Raw genomic sequence first — 13166 nt, forward strand, 5'->3', positions numbered from 1 at the left:
TTACCTCAACACTGGATAGTAAAATATCATAAAGAAAACCTTTGTACTAGGAAATAGAATATCAATGATCTTGGCCTGCAAAGGATACTAAGATGGATATTGAATACAGCTCAGTAGTTTCCAACATATCTGCACATTTCCCATCCACTAATAGGCATTCCCATATGATCCAACCAGATAGGTTTAGCCCACTCACTGAAGGGCAGTGTTGTTAAAATCGCGATTTTATCGGAAAATCGCGATTTTTTCCTCTGCCCGATCAAATCGCGATTTTTATTCGTAAAAATCGCCACTTTTTTTTTATACCGATTTTTATCGAAAAAATCGCGATTTTTAAGAAAAAAATCGTGGGGGCTTGGGACAACATAGTTTTATAACTTTTTTTGGGTTTTTTCATGCAATTTTTTTGAAAGAAACAAATAATTTTTGAGTGGGGCAACTTAATGATCAAGTCTATGCCCTAGTATGGATATGCTATTCATGGTAATGTTAAATTCTTAAAGTAAAAGTGACATTCTCCTTAATCTTCATTTTCATCCTTTTACTTAAATTTTTAACATTACCATGAAATGACTCAGGATGTTTGAGAGTGGTTCCAGCCTCATTGGATTTCATATGGAGAAAGTAGAATTTTAGATTTCATTTAAAATCCAGCAGACTTATCAGTTTTTCAGGATTTTAGGATTGGGAGATTGTAATGTTTCGAGGTGACACCATCCGCCCAGCCTACCCCTGCCACCAATAGAGGACGTGGTCTACCTCCTATAGCTCCTACTTCTAGTTCTTCAGCTTCTAGAGCACGTCAGACTCCACTGCCATTTCCACCAGCACAGGCACCAGCTTCTACATCTAGAGGGAAAGAGAAAGCTGTGCCATTTTCTCGCAAGAGGGGCAGAGGAAATCAATAGGATTAGACTTTCATTTTATTGTATATGACATTATGACATGATGAGATACATTATCATATTTTTTGTTGATATTTTGAGGCTGAGTTGGACTTGGGACTCAGGACTTACTATTCAGGACATGATTCAATGTTATGTGTGATTTTAGCGCTAGAAATGATATTAAACATCTTATATATTAGTTTTTTTATCATATTTATGTGTCAATGTATTTATTTTATGTTGTAGATGGTTTAGATATTAAAAAAATTGAAAAAAAATGAAAAAAAAATGAATATTTTTGTGCCAAACGATTTTTTCCCGCTTTTTTCCGATTTTTTCCCGATTTTAACGATTTTTTCCGCTTTTTTCCCGGCGCCGATTAAATCCCGATCGCGATGTGTGCAACACTGCTGAAGGGTGGCACTTGAGAAACAGAAGCCACTTCATTTTAAATGGGTCATTGCATATACACCAAACAATGACCATATGCAAAGTTCTGATGTGCTTGTTCAAGCGAAACCTTGCAAACTGTATTGGTCAAATTTGAAAATAACCTTCTAAAGTTCAAGATACGTTTGAACAAAAATTACAGGCATGAATTGTTGGGTTTGAAACAGGAAAAAGGATAATGTTAGGAAACAATTTTAATGCCCAAAATAAAATATGTTATGCAAAATAAATAAAACAGAGCTCCACAAACCTGTCCATAATTCAAGACGCCAGCTGACGGGCTTAGTTCAATATTTCCAAAAGGGAAAAGGTCTCCTCCAGAAAATACTCCATCTTGGCCACATTTCATGATGTACATATAATCAGTTTTTTTTATTCCAAACCCTAGGTCATCCCAATCAATGTTACCTAGCTCAGCCCTGTGAACAAAGACAAAAAGAGTAAAGAACATTTCTGTAAACGTTTCTCTTCAACTACTTTAGAAATAATACCAAAATAGAGTACATTATTTAATTAAATCAAATTAAAACATCAGGGTCAAATGGAATTATTGCTATCACTTCTTGTACACATTTAAACCTTCCTTGTAAATTTGGCTATCAATGTGAATAAGTCCCAGGCAAATTGATCGAAGCACAGAGATCACTCTATTAACAATGAAAATGTATATACTATAACCCATTTCAGGAAAGTCGCAAACGTGACAAGTAAAATGATAAATCAGCACAAAGATGATTCAGGTAAAAAGCAATCAGAACTAATACTGGCCACAAATTAATTTCAGAACAGTCAAAATCATGTAGTTTTGTTAACAGTAAATTTGCTCCAACAACAGATTTAATGTGGGAACCCTTTTGATGCCATAGAGGTCAGGTCAAGGCATTTGTAGATTTTGAGGAATATCTAACACTTCCTTTCCAGCATTTCAGATCACCTATCAGACCACAAAGTCAGCACATTCTAGCACACAGTTTAAGGCAGATTTTGCCTGCAGTTTCAAAAGCATCTTTCAGCCTATCTTGACATTTTTGGACAGCACTAGATAACCATTCTGAGGCAGCTACAGCAGTAACCAGCGAGCCTAATTTTTCCATAATTATATGAGCATTTCCAGCAGCATTTAGGCATGTCTTTCGAGGCCAAATTCATCCCCATATTTGCTGTTTGGACATCAGGAAAGATGCAGGTACAGCAAATCTGTATTTCACCTTGGAAAACGCACCCAGACTAGCAGACTTAACAGCAAATCTTATCACGCAAAACTTGTGAAAATTTCATCTATTGCAGTAACTGGAAATCATTCTCCTAACTGTAAATTTAATTATCCAATGTATTTGCTACGGCAAACAATGAATAAATCACTACCGCAATTTTCACCATAAAAATACTGCAGAAAATAAAATACTAGAAACTGAGAAATTCTAACACACACAGTTTTTTTTGGACAATTATCCCCGGAAAAACCCAACTTGGGAAAACCGGTGCCACAGATGAGAGTTTTATTATTATTTTTCAGCTGCAAATCTGAGTACAATAATTTAGATGCTCTACTGGAGATCTAATCTAAGAGAATACTGGCAAAAATTATTCTATGAATTTTCCCTCACCCCACAACTATTTTTTGTGCCCAAAACTGCCTCCCTAGCCACATGCAGATCCTTTTGCGTCAACCCCTGCGCGGTGCTTTCACAGACCTTCTAGGAATTTCGCACTCCCTCTCACTGCCTCTCCCGGAACTAGAATACTTTCTCCGGAAACGCTGCTGACCTCCTTTGCCACCTACTACTCACCCTCTGGCTCTATATATCCTCTGTTGAGTCTCTGCTACTGAGAAAATTGAACTGCCTGGGCAATTGAATATCTGCACTGGTGTATTCTCCATCACCACGTCGATCCCTTCTTATATCTTCCTGTTGGGACTTCAATGGCCAAGATTAAATCTTAATCGATGGCTCAAATCATTTTTGGATCGATCATGTGAGTTTCTAGAGAATTCTCACCTTGACTTAATTTATTATGATTAATTAACCAGTGTTCCTAAGTTTAGACTTAGGAAACATTAAAAAATAGGTTAATAATCTAATTAAGTCATCTTTACGTGAAATTTCCAAAAACGATTTTTGGGTTTTGGAAATCTCATGTATTCTGAAGTGAACAAAGTTCCTTCTATAAATTAATTACTCTAGAAGACTTGGAATATGAAGTTATCCATTGAGGATATAAATATTATATTAAATACGAATAAGAATAAGAATGAATGATTTACAATGAGAACGAGAGGCTTGCTTATATATCAAGCAAGTGTCTCTTCATGAAGAGTCGTGTCTCATTTAGACATGCCTCTTCAACCTAATTACTAATTAACTAATAGTTATTTATGCTTATTATCATTTATATTATTTTACATTATTAATATATATTTTATTCATTACATTGCCTCCTTCCTCAAAAAGCTTTGTCTTCAAAGCTTGTCGATGACAAAAGGCTTGATCTCTTTTTCAGTTTCGAACGTCTTTCTGTCTTGGAACAGTCATCTTCGTCGATATAAGCTGATATGATCTTCTTAGTGACAAACAGAATTGTCACACTGAGAAGGGATCAGACCATCCCATATTAATCTTCTGTATAGTATTCTGATCACTGGAATTTTGTAATGACTTGTCAGCATAAGACTGGATTGAGGTTACATCACTATTATATGGAACATCAGTTTGTTGTTTCTGGTCTGAATGGTACCGATACGTAGCATGGTTGATTTGTCTACTCTCATGATTCGGATGTCGATAGGGAACTTTTCTGGTTTGATTTTCCCTTATTGGGCATGTGTCAATTTTTACATTTTCTTTTGGCGAAGATATTGTTGAGTTGGTTATGGAACATTCACTGGGGATATTTATCATCTGACTTGCAACATCCAAGCGCGTCTTTTCTTCAACTTGCTTGTCTTCTTCCTGAGTTGTGACATTCACTGGATCAGTATTTGTTATTTTGTCATCAACTTGAATTCCTATATTTAATGCTTCCTTCTCGATAAGTTGTTGTACATTGTTTTCTAATGACTTCTTATCCTTCTTAAGTTTTTTAATTTGCATCAATAATTTTTCACTATGGTTTTTAAGTCGAGAAACTTCTTCATTTTTGTCAATAGTGATTTTGTCAATTTCTTTTTGCATATTTTGTAATACCTTTTTACTTTCTTGAGACATTACTTTTGAAATATCTGAGATATCTTCTGGTGTTACTGAATTTGGTTTTAGTGTAAAATCTTGCAGCGTTATTTTCTTCTTCTTGTAAGAAAATGTTAAAAACTACTTCTTTGTATTTAGAATAAAGGAACCTAGAGTTTCCATCCAAGGTAAACCCAAAATAATGTCACCTTGATTGTTCCATAGGGTCTGAACTGAGAATTGTGATACAAATGTATAATCTTCAATGTTTAACTGTAAATTGGCTATGGCATATATTTTATTGCGAAAAAAGTCTAATTTTTCAATTATATTTGACTCTGGAATCACTAGTTTTTTTGAGATTTTATGTGTTATATAATTTGCATCTTCTGGTGGAGAAATAGAAATAATAACATCTTTTCCTGCGAGAGTTCTTTTAATGTTAAATAACGCTTTACCGTCTCTGAGTAAAGTTTATGGGAATCTTATGGCCTTCATTTTTGTATTAGACTCCATTTTTGCTTCTTGAATATTAAATATTTTTTTAAATTACTCTTTTTTTTTCTTTTTTTTTAATAAATCTTTTTTCCTATATATATTTTCCAAATATTCTCCTTTAATGTGGATTGTTAAAAACTTGAATACCCTTTTATTAGAAAAAGTACTCCTTTATATTGTTGCCCTCTATATATGTATATATTTCTTTATATTAAGACCCCTTTTCAAAATAACTTTATTATCTTATAATAATAATAGTTTCACTTCTTTTTTTTAATAATAAATTGGTCCCCTTTTTTTTATATGCTTAATTACTTCCATGATAAATTTTTAATGTCAACCCACTTAATAAATATAAAGGTCACGTCTTTTCATATGACACAGTCACGATGTTAAAATACCATGGGCTATTACCATGGGTTGTTTTTAAAACCTCCGTTAAAATGTTCTCCACGTAAAAAGTAAAATGTACTCGTTTTTTTTTTTTTTAACTTCTTAAAATACCATGGGTTGTTTTTAAAACCACAGGCTTCTCCACTTAAAAAGTTTTAAATATCACTTGGTATAAATACCATGGGCAATTACCATGGGTTGTTTTTAAAACCACAGGCTTCTCCACGTAAAAAGTTTTAAATATCACTTGGTATGAGATTTTGTATCCGTTTCGTTTTTTCTTTTACTTTTAAAATACCATGGGTTGTTTTTAAAACCACGGGCTTCTACCAGGTGTTTTTTTGTTTTTAACACCTTTAATAACTTGTCTTGTTTCTTTTCTTTTCTTTTTTTTAATAATCCTTTTAAGTATATATAAAATTTATATTAAATCAATATATATACTATATATCCACCTCTTTTGGCTTGAATGTCGCACTTCCCGACTTTTGAATTTCGCCTTTGTATATCTTTTTTTAAACCGTAATAATGTTACTTTTTATTTCTTTTTTACTTTTTCTTCTTCTTTTTTTTAATTTATTTATTTGTATTTTGTTTTTGGTTAATCTTTTTTTATGGCCAAAGGGCTAAAAAACCGGAGAAAAGGAGAAACTCCCAAATTCTGAGCAAAATGCTTCAATTGTACAGCAACAAGGTTGACGAATTTTGATAGCCAAGGACCTGGATCCGAGAACGAGCTCTAGAGGACCAAACTGCTTTGATACCAAATGAAGCGAACAAAGTTCCTCCTATAAATTAATTACTCCAGAAGACTTGGAATATGAAGTTATCCATTGAGGATATAAATATTATATTAAATATGAATAAGAATAAGAATGAATGATTTACAATGAGAACTAGAGGCTTGCTTATATATCAATCAAGTGTCTCTTCATGAAGAGTCATGTCTCATTTAGACATGCCTCTTCAACCTAATTACTAATTAACTAATAGTTATTTATGCTTATTATCATTTATATTATTTTACATTATTAATATATATTTTATTCGTTACATATTCTAACCTCTCCACCAAATTTCGTGGCTAGAACACATCCGACGCTACAAAAACTAACAACACTGTGCACTCAATCAGCCTATATTACCTTTGAAAATGCCCCCTAGTGTAGAATATGATAATATGAGGCTTTGTGATTCATTCCTCATATTGTGAATATGTTTTTCTAGGGGGAGCTGTGGGGAGCGCAAAGAACGGCTAGGCAGGCGTCGAACTCCATGGCAGGGCATGGAGGAGGGAGTTCCACTCCCTCCTACAAGCAGGTTGTTGCCAGCCGAGGCAAGAAGCCCATGGAAGAAGTCAGAGGACTTTCAGACGAAGGTAAAGAGTGCAGGGAAGAAGAGCAGGAGGGGATCAAAGATCGAGAGAATAAAAGCACAAAAGAGAAGGAAGAAAACGACAAGGAAAAGGGAGCAAAAACCAAGGCATAAAAAGGACCTTGTAAGCCTAGAACTGAGGTTACACCCAGAGTAGTCCTGAATGATCCTACGCTGCAGGCACACAGGGAACACATGCAAACTTATGCTATCATTTGTAAATTCATGGGAGTATGGCCCACTGAAAAGGCTTTACAGACATGGATTAAGTACCATTGGAAACCAAAAGGGGGCATTGACCTACATCTGGGGTCAAAAGGATTCTTTACTGTGGTCTTCACTAACATTGAGGATAAAGACAGAGTGTTTGAAGGAGGGCCCCACTGCTATGCAGCTGCTGGTCTCTATATGAGGCCTTGGATGATGAACTTTGTCCCGGAGCGAGAGACTTTTACATCAGTGCCGGTTTGGGTAAGACTTTACTCCCTTCCTCTTGATTACTGGCAAACAGAATCGTTAACAGCCATAGGTAATAAATTAGGACGTTTCGTCAAATCTTCTGAAGCCACGAGAAGTGGAAAATATACTTCCTTTGCTCGAATCTGTGTGGAAATGGATCTCTCTGGAGCTCTACCAGATGAGTTGATCCTAGAAGTTTTTGATGAAGAATGGGTGCAAACAGTAGATTATGAACATATTCCCTTTAGATGTCGCAGATGCCATGAGCATGGACACCTATTCAGAGATTGCCCTCTTAGTAAAATGGAGATTAAGAGCAAAGCCTCCACAATGAAAGATACGGAAAGCTTTCAAAAAGTGAGCCACACACAATGAAAGATACGGAAAGCTTTCAAAAAGTGAGCCACAGAGGAAAAGGGGGCAAAAGGGGACTTAAGCAACATCAAGCAGAAGGGTCTCAGGTTACGCTGAATAGGTTCCAAGTTCTCAAGGAAGAAGAAGAGATGATAAAAGTAGATCAGGGAATGGAGGGAAGTCCAGAGGACAAGGAGACAGAGGAGAACAAAGACCAAACTAAGAACAACAATATACAGAAAGAGGCCATGATGAGCGATGCAGAACTAGATATGGACCAGGAAATGACCCAAAGCAAGATGGAAATGGAGGATCACGAACTTCAGGAGATTCTGGACAGAAAGCACCTAGATTTGGAAGGGTTCTTGAAACAGGGTACCATGGGAGGGTTAGATTCGCTACCTCAAGAAGAGTTCGCAAGAGTACAGCGGTTGTACTTATGGAAAACCCAGACTAAAGGGGTGGAAAGGCAAGATACCACAGCAAACCAAGGTAAAGAAGGGGTGAAATCTATAAAAAATACACCAGGATTAACACCTCAATGCCCAGGAAAGAAAAGAGGAAGGAAAAAATAGAATGAGTTGCTGATGGAGTGTGGAAAGCTAATGATAGATTCAGGTAAGATGAAAGACCTAACTAGTTACTCTTTCACAAATCTTTAATGATGAAGTTTACTTCTTGGAATATCAAGGGTCTAGGTAGTAAAAGGAAGCAAATATTACTTAGTAACAGAATGAAACAGGAAGCTCCGGATATCATCTTTATCCAGGAAACTAAATGTTCTATTCAGAAAATAAAAGAACTTTATAGTAAATGGCTCAATCGTTTTGAGTTTCTGGAAGTCAAGGCAGAAAACACTGCAGGTGGCATTCTTACTCTTTGGAACCCCCTGAAGATAGGTATCATAGATGCTGAGGCCTCCAGGAATTATTTATCAGTGGTCATTCAACCTGTGGGGGATAGGGAGATCTATATGGTCACGAATGTGTATGGCCCTCAGAGAATGGACGACAAACTTAGATTTCTAGATTCTCTTATGGATCTCAGAGCGAGATATGTTGAGATACCGTGGATTTTGGGGGGGGACTTTAATATGATCAAATCATTATCGGAGAAAAAAGGGGGCACCAGAACTCTATCCAAAGATGCCTTAGCTTTTCAATCTTTTATGGACACTATGAAGCTGGTTGACATGGATTCATGTAATGGTCTCTTTACTTGGAACAATAGAAGAGGAGGAGGGTCTCTTGTTGCCTCAAAGCTAGATAGATTTATCATCTCAGAGGACCTTATACTCATTGATAAAGGAATGGAAGCAAGGATTCTCCCCTTTGGAGGATCCGATCACTGGCCAATCCAACTGGAGATCAGGGGCATTGGTACTCCTAGGAATAGACCGTTTAGATTTGAGAATATCTAGCTCACCCATCCAGATTTTACCAGCAACATTTCAAGCTGGTGGTCTGAAGATTTGCATATTCAGGGTACAAGCATGTTCCTTCTTCACAAAAGACTAAAACATATCAAGCTTAGGCTAAAAGATTGGAACAAGAATGAATTTGGCAACATTTTTGAAGGAAAAAAGCGGTTGAAAACAAACTGCAGATACTCAACCAAGCCCTTATCAAGGATGGCTTTGATAAAGACAGCAATGACAGAGCCACCAAACTTCAGCATGATTGGGAGAACTTATGTAAACAAGAGGAAATATTTTGGAGACAAAAGTCTAGAGTGCAATGGTTAAAAGAAGGGGAACGAAACACCAAATTTTTCCACAGGTCAACCTTGGCAAACCGAGCTCATAATAGAATCTCCTCGATTAAAGATGAGGGAGGGCAACTTCTCAGCACCCACGAAGAAATAGACGTTGTATTAGTTCGACACTTCAGTGGGATTGCGAAGGAAACCATTTCAAACAGAGAACCTTACATTAAGGATCTAACTAGACATATACCAAGACTTGTGTCCAAAGAGGATAATTTCAACCTCAACAGGCCTGTAACTGAAGAGGCAATCAGTGAAGTCCTCAAAGAAATGCAGAATGGTAAAGCGCCGGGTCCTGATGGTTTTAATGTGGATTTCTTTAAACCCTGCTGGAATATTGTGAAACAAGATATTTTGAATGTAGTTGAGGATTCCAGGAGGAATAAAACTATTCTGAAGGCACTCAACACCTCCTTCATTTCTCTGATCCCCAAACAAGATAATGCCCTAACGCCTGATAAGTTTAGACCCATAGCATTATGCAATGTGGTTTACAAGATTATATCCAAGATTGTTGCCAACAGACTCAAACCTCTTCTCCCCACTCTTGTTTCTGTGGAGAAATCTGGCTATGTGGAAGGTAGGCAAATTCTTAATAACATCATTCAAGCACAGGAGGTGGTGCACTCTCTGACTAGTAACAGGAAGGTTGGAATGATCATGCAGCTGGATCTAGCTAAAGCCTATGATAAGTTGAACTGGACCTATATCAGGAGGGTTCTTATTGCTTTTGGGTTTGATCATAATTGGGTTAGATGGGTCATGGCTTTGGTAACTTCTTCTAGCTTTTCAATTTTGGTGAATGGCTCTCCCTCCGAGATTTTTCTTCCCTCAAGAGGCCTAAGACAAGGAGATCCATTCTCTCCCTTTCTCTTTATACTCATGATGGAAGGACTTGGTAGATCGATTAAGCAGGCAAAAGAAGACGACAAAATCAAGGGTCTCCAACTTTCTGAGAATGGACAGACTTTGACTCATCAACAATTTGTAGATGATACCATGCTGCAGGGAGTTCCTACAGTCAAAGAAGCTTTAGCTTACAAACAACTTCTAATTGACTTTAGCATGGCCACAAGTATGGAGGTTAATCTTTTCAAATCTAAAATCTTTTTCTTTAATACTAATATAGCCATTCAAAGGAATATATCCAAAATTCTAGGCTTTCAAAGAGATTCTCTTCCTTCAAAATATTTGGGAGTCCCACTAACTACCAAACCTCTTCATAAGAGCATATGGGAACCAGTGATTAATAAGATGCAGGATAAAATCAGGAATTGGACCATCAGATCGTTAAACTTGGCTGGCAGGATGGTGCTTACAAAGGCTGTTCTCCAAGCTATCCCAGTTTTTATGCTTTCTGCACTCCCAGCTCCAAAAGGAGTCTTACAACACTTCAGAACCATTCAAAGAGACTTCCTCTGGGGTAAGGGGGAGAGAAAAAGGAAATGGGCCTTAGTTGCTTGGGAAAAGATTTGCAAACCCAAAGATCAAGGGGGCCTGGGCTTAGATGATCCAGAGGTTCTGAGCAGGGCTTTAGGAGCTAAATTATGGTGGAGATGGGTCAAAGAACAAAAGGCCCAATGGGCTAGTATCTGGACAGAAAAATATGCCAACACTTGGGATATCAACGATCATATAAGGATGTCTAGAAATATAAAGGGCTCTTATAGCTGGAATAAGGCCTGGGAGAATAGAGACTTAGTTCAAAAGAACAGCTTCTGGGAAATCAGAGAAGGGGATCTGGCACTCTTTTGGGAAGATAGATGGCAACAAGAACCAATCCTGCTAAAAGAGGAATTTGTGGACCTCAAGAGAGAGACAGATATCATAGGGTTATCAAAGGTCAAAGATTTTTGGGACCAAAACAATAATGCAGGCAAATGGAGAAAATGGAGGAACATGATTTACAGGGAAGATAACCCCTTGAAAGCCAAAGTAGAGGCTCTCATGCAGATATTGGAACAAAGGAAGATTCTAGTGATAGGGGGCAAGACCAGTTGAGGTGGGGCAACAATAATGAGGGCACCTTTAAACTTAAGGAGGCAAAACGCAAACTCCTTGAGCTAGATTCTCTTAATCTGGATAGAACATGGCAGAATCTATGGAGGCACCAAGGCTGGATGAAGATTAAACTCTTTATGTGGCTTGTTTATCATAAGAAAATTATGACTTGGGACAACATAAGGAAAAGGGGTGTTCTGGGGCCCTCCAGATGCCGGCTCTGTGAGGCCCAAGAAGAAACCATGGAACATCTACTCAATAACTATATTTTCACCTCTAGACTGTGGAATTCTTTCACCAACATCTTCCAAAAGAGTGACAAGGATAGAGGGTGCATCTTCAACACCCTAATCAACTGGAGACGAAATTACTCAGATAATGAAATTCTTGGTTCAACTTGGGCTCTTATGCCCAGCTTCATTATTTGGAATGTCTGGAAAGAAAGGAATAAGAGAATTTTCAAAGGTGAAAAAAGGCCCTTCCAATGTCTTTTTGAGCAGACCTTGACACAACTTAAGGAGACAGTGAGCACCATTGTGCGAAATCCCCCTAAGAATCCACCCTCAGATGTTGATATGAGGATTCTAAGACACTTGGGCTTGCAGGGGCTTATTCCGCAAGGCATGAACAGAAAGGTTAGGATATTGGATACTGAGCAGGACTACTGGCATCCTCCCCCTCAGGGCTTTCTGAAATATAACATTGACGGGGCTTCTAAAGGCAACCCGGGCACTGCGGGCTTTGGAGGGGTGTTAAGGGATGATACTGGTAATATCCTTTCCATCTTCCATAGCCATTTAGGCAGAGCCACAAATAACATGGCTGAATCCATGGCTATGGAGCAGTGCTTAGAACTCCTGGTGCAGGATAATTGGCAAAATGTAATTATTGAAGCTGACTCAGAGTTAATTATCAACACAGTCAAAAAAATTAGCTGGGGCTCGGAGCCGTAGAAGGTTTCAAATCACTAGAGACTGATCCAGGTCTTTCAAAGGATCCAGCTCCACCTCAGAGGCTTACGCACGGTTAGTTTTAACCATGTGCGAAGGCAAGCCAACAAACTGGCTGATTTATTGGCTAATCAAGGAGTGAAGTACACCATAAACAGGGTAGCGATGGGTGGGCATGGGTTGCCTCCGGATGGTCTCATGGAGCAGTGCGACACCCAAGCTGACGAGGAGATGATGGTATATCGTACTAAGACCATGGAAGCTCTGACCAATTAATTTTGTTTAGTTATGAGTTGCAAGCTTTATCATTTGGAGTTCTTTCTTAAGTTGCTCGGAGGTTTCTGTTGCCCGAGGAGTTGGATGGAGGGGAGGGGTTGTTCATCGCTTAAGCTCACACAAGGTTATAAGAGACAGGGCGGTCGCTGTTGGAATATGGAATCTACTGGTGACCAGAATATTCCTGATTCGCTGGAGAAGGTTGCAAATCCGCCCGCAGAGTGGTTTCTGGTGTATCGGGGGCCTCTCGGGTGGGAAGTGGTTTATCAGTTTTGGGAGCGATCCCACTCATCGTTCTACACGTGGCCGAGGGGTGGTTTTGTTTTCCGCCCGTATCGCACGTTAACCAGCAGTACTGTTGCTCGGTGCGATATGTTCCTTAGCTGTCGGATCAAGCATGGCAGATCCACGGCTAGGTTTCATCGGGCATGTCAATGGGGCCATAAGGTTTATAGGCGGGCTTCTTGGCTGCGTGATATTCGCCTCTACCGTTGGATCAAGTGGGGAGGATCGACAGTCAGGAATTCGCGCACTCAGTGGTGGGTCCATTCGAGTAATTGGCGGGAGTCTTTGCACTGTGTGGTCCTCCTCTG

The 13166-nt window shown here is 38.3% G+C and overlaps 1 protein-coding gene across 1 annotated transcript in view; it reads right to left on the minus strand.

The window, feature by feature from the left end:
• The window catches only part of LOC149241067 (uncharacterized), a 190865-nt gene that overhangs the window by 117302 nt on the left and 60397 nt on the right, over positions 1-13166 (minus strand). The window contains exon 3 of the mRNA XM_089370426.1: positions 1588-1756. Within this exon, the coding sequence (XP_089226552.1) occupies positions 1588-1756 (169 nt within the window). The remainder of the gene's footprint in view (positions 1-1587; positions 1757-13166) is intronic.

Source organism: Pinus tabuliformis, chromosome 8, assembly GCF_031772625.1.
Source record: "Pinus tabuliformis cultivar Carrire ecotype Pingquan chromosome 8, CPIR1, whole genome shotgun sequence".
Classification (NCBI taxonomy): domain Eukaryota; kingdom Viridiplantae; phylum Streptophyta; class Pinopsida; order Pinales; family Pinaceae; genus Pinus; species Pinus tabuliformis.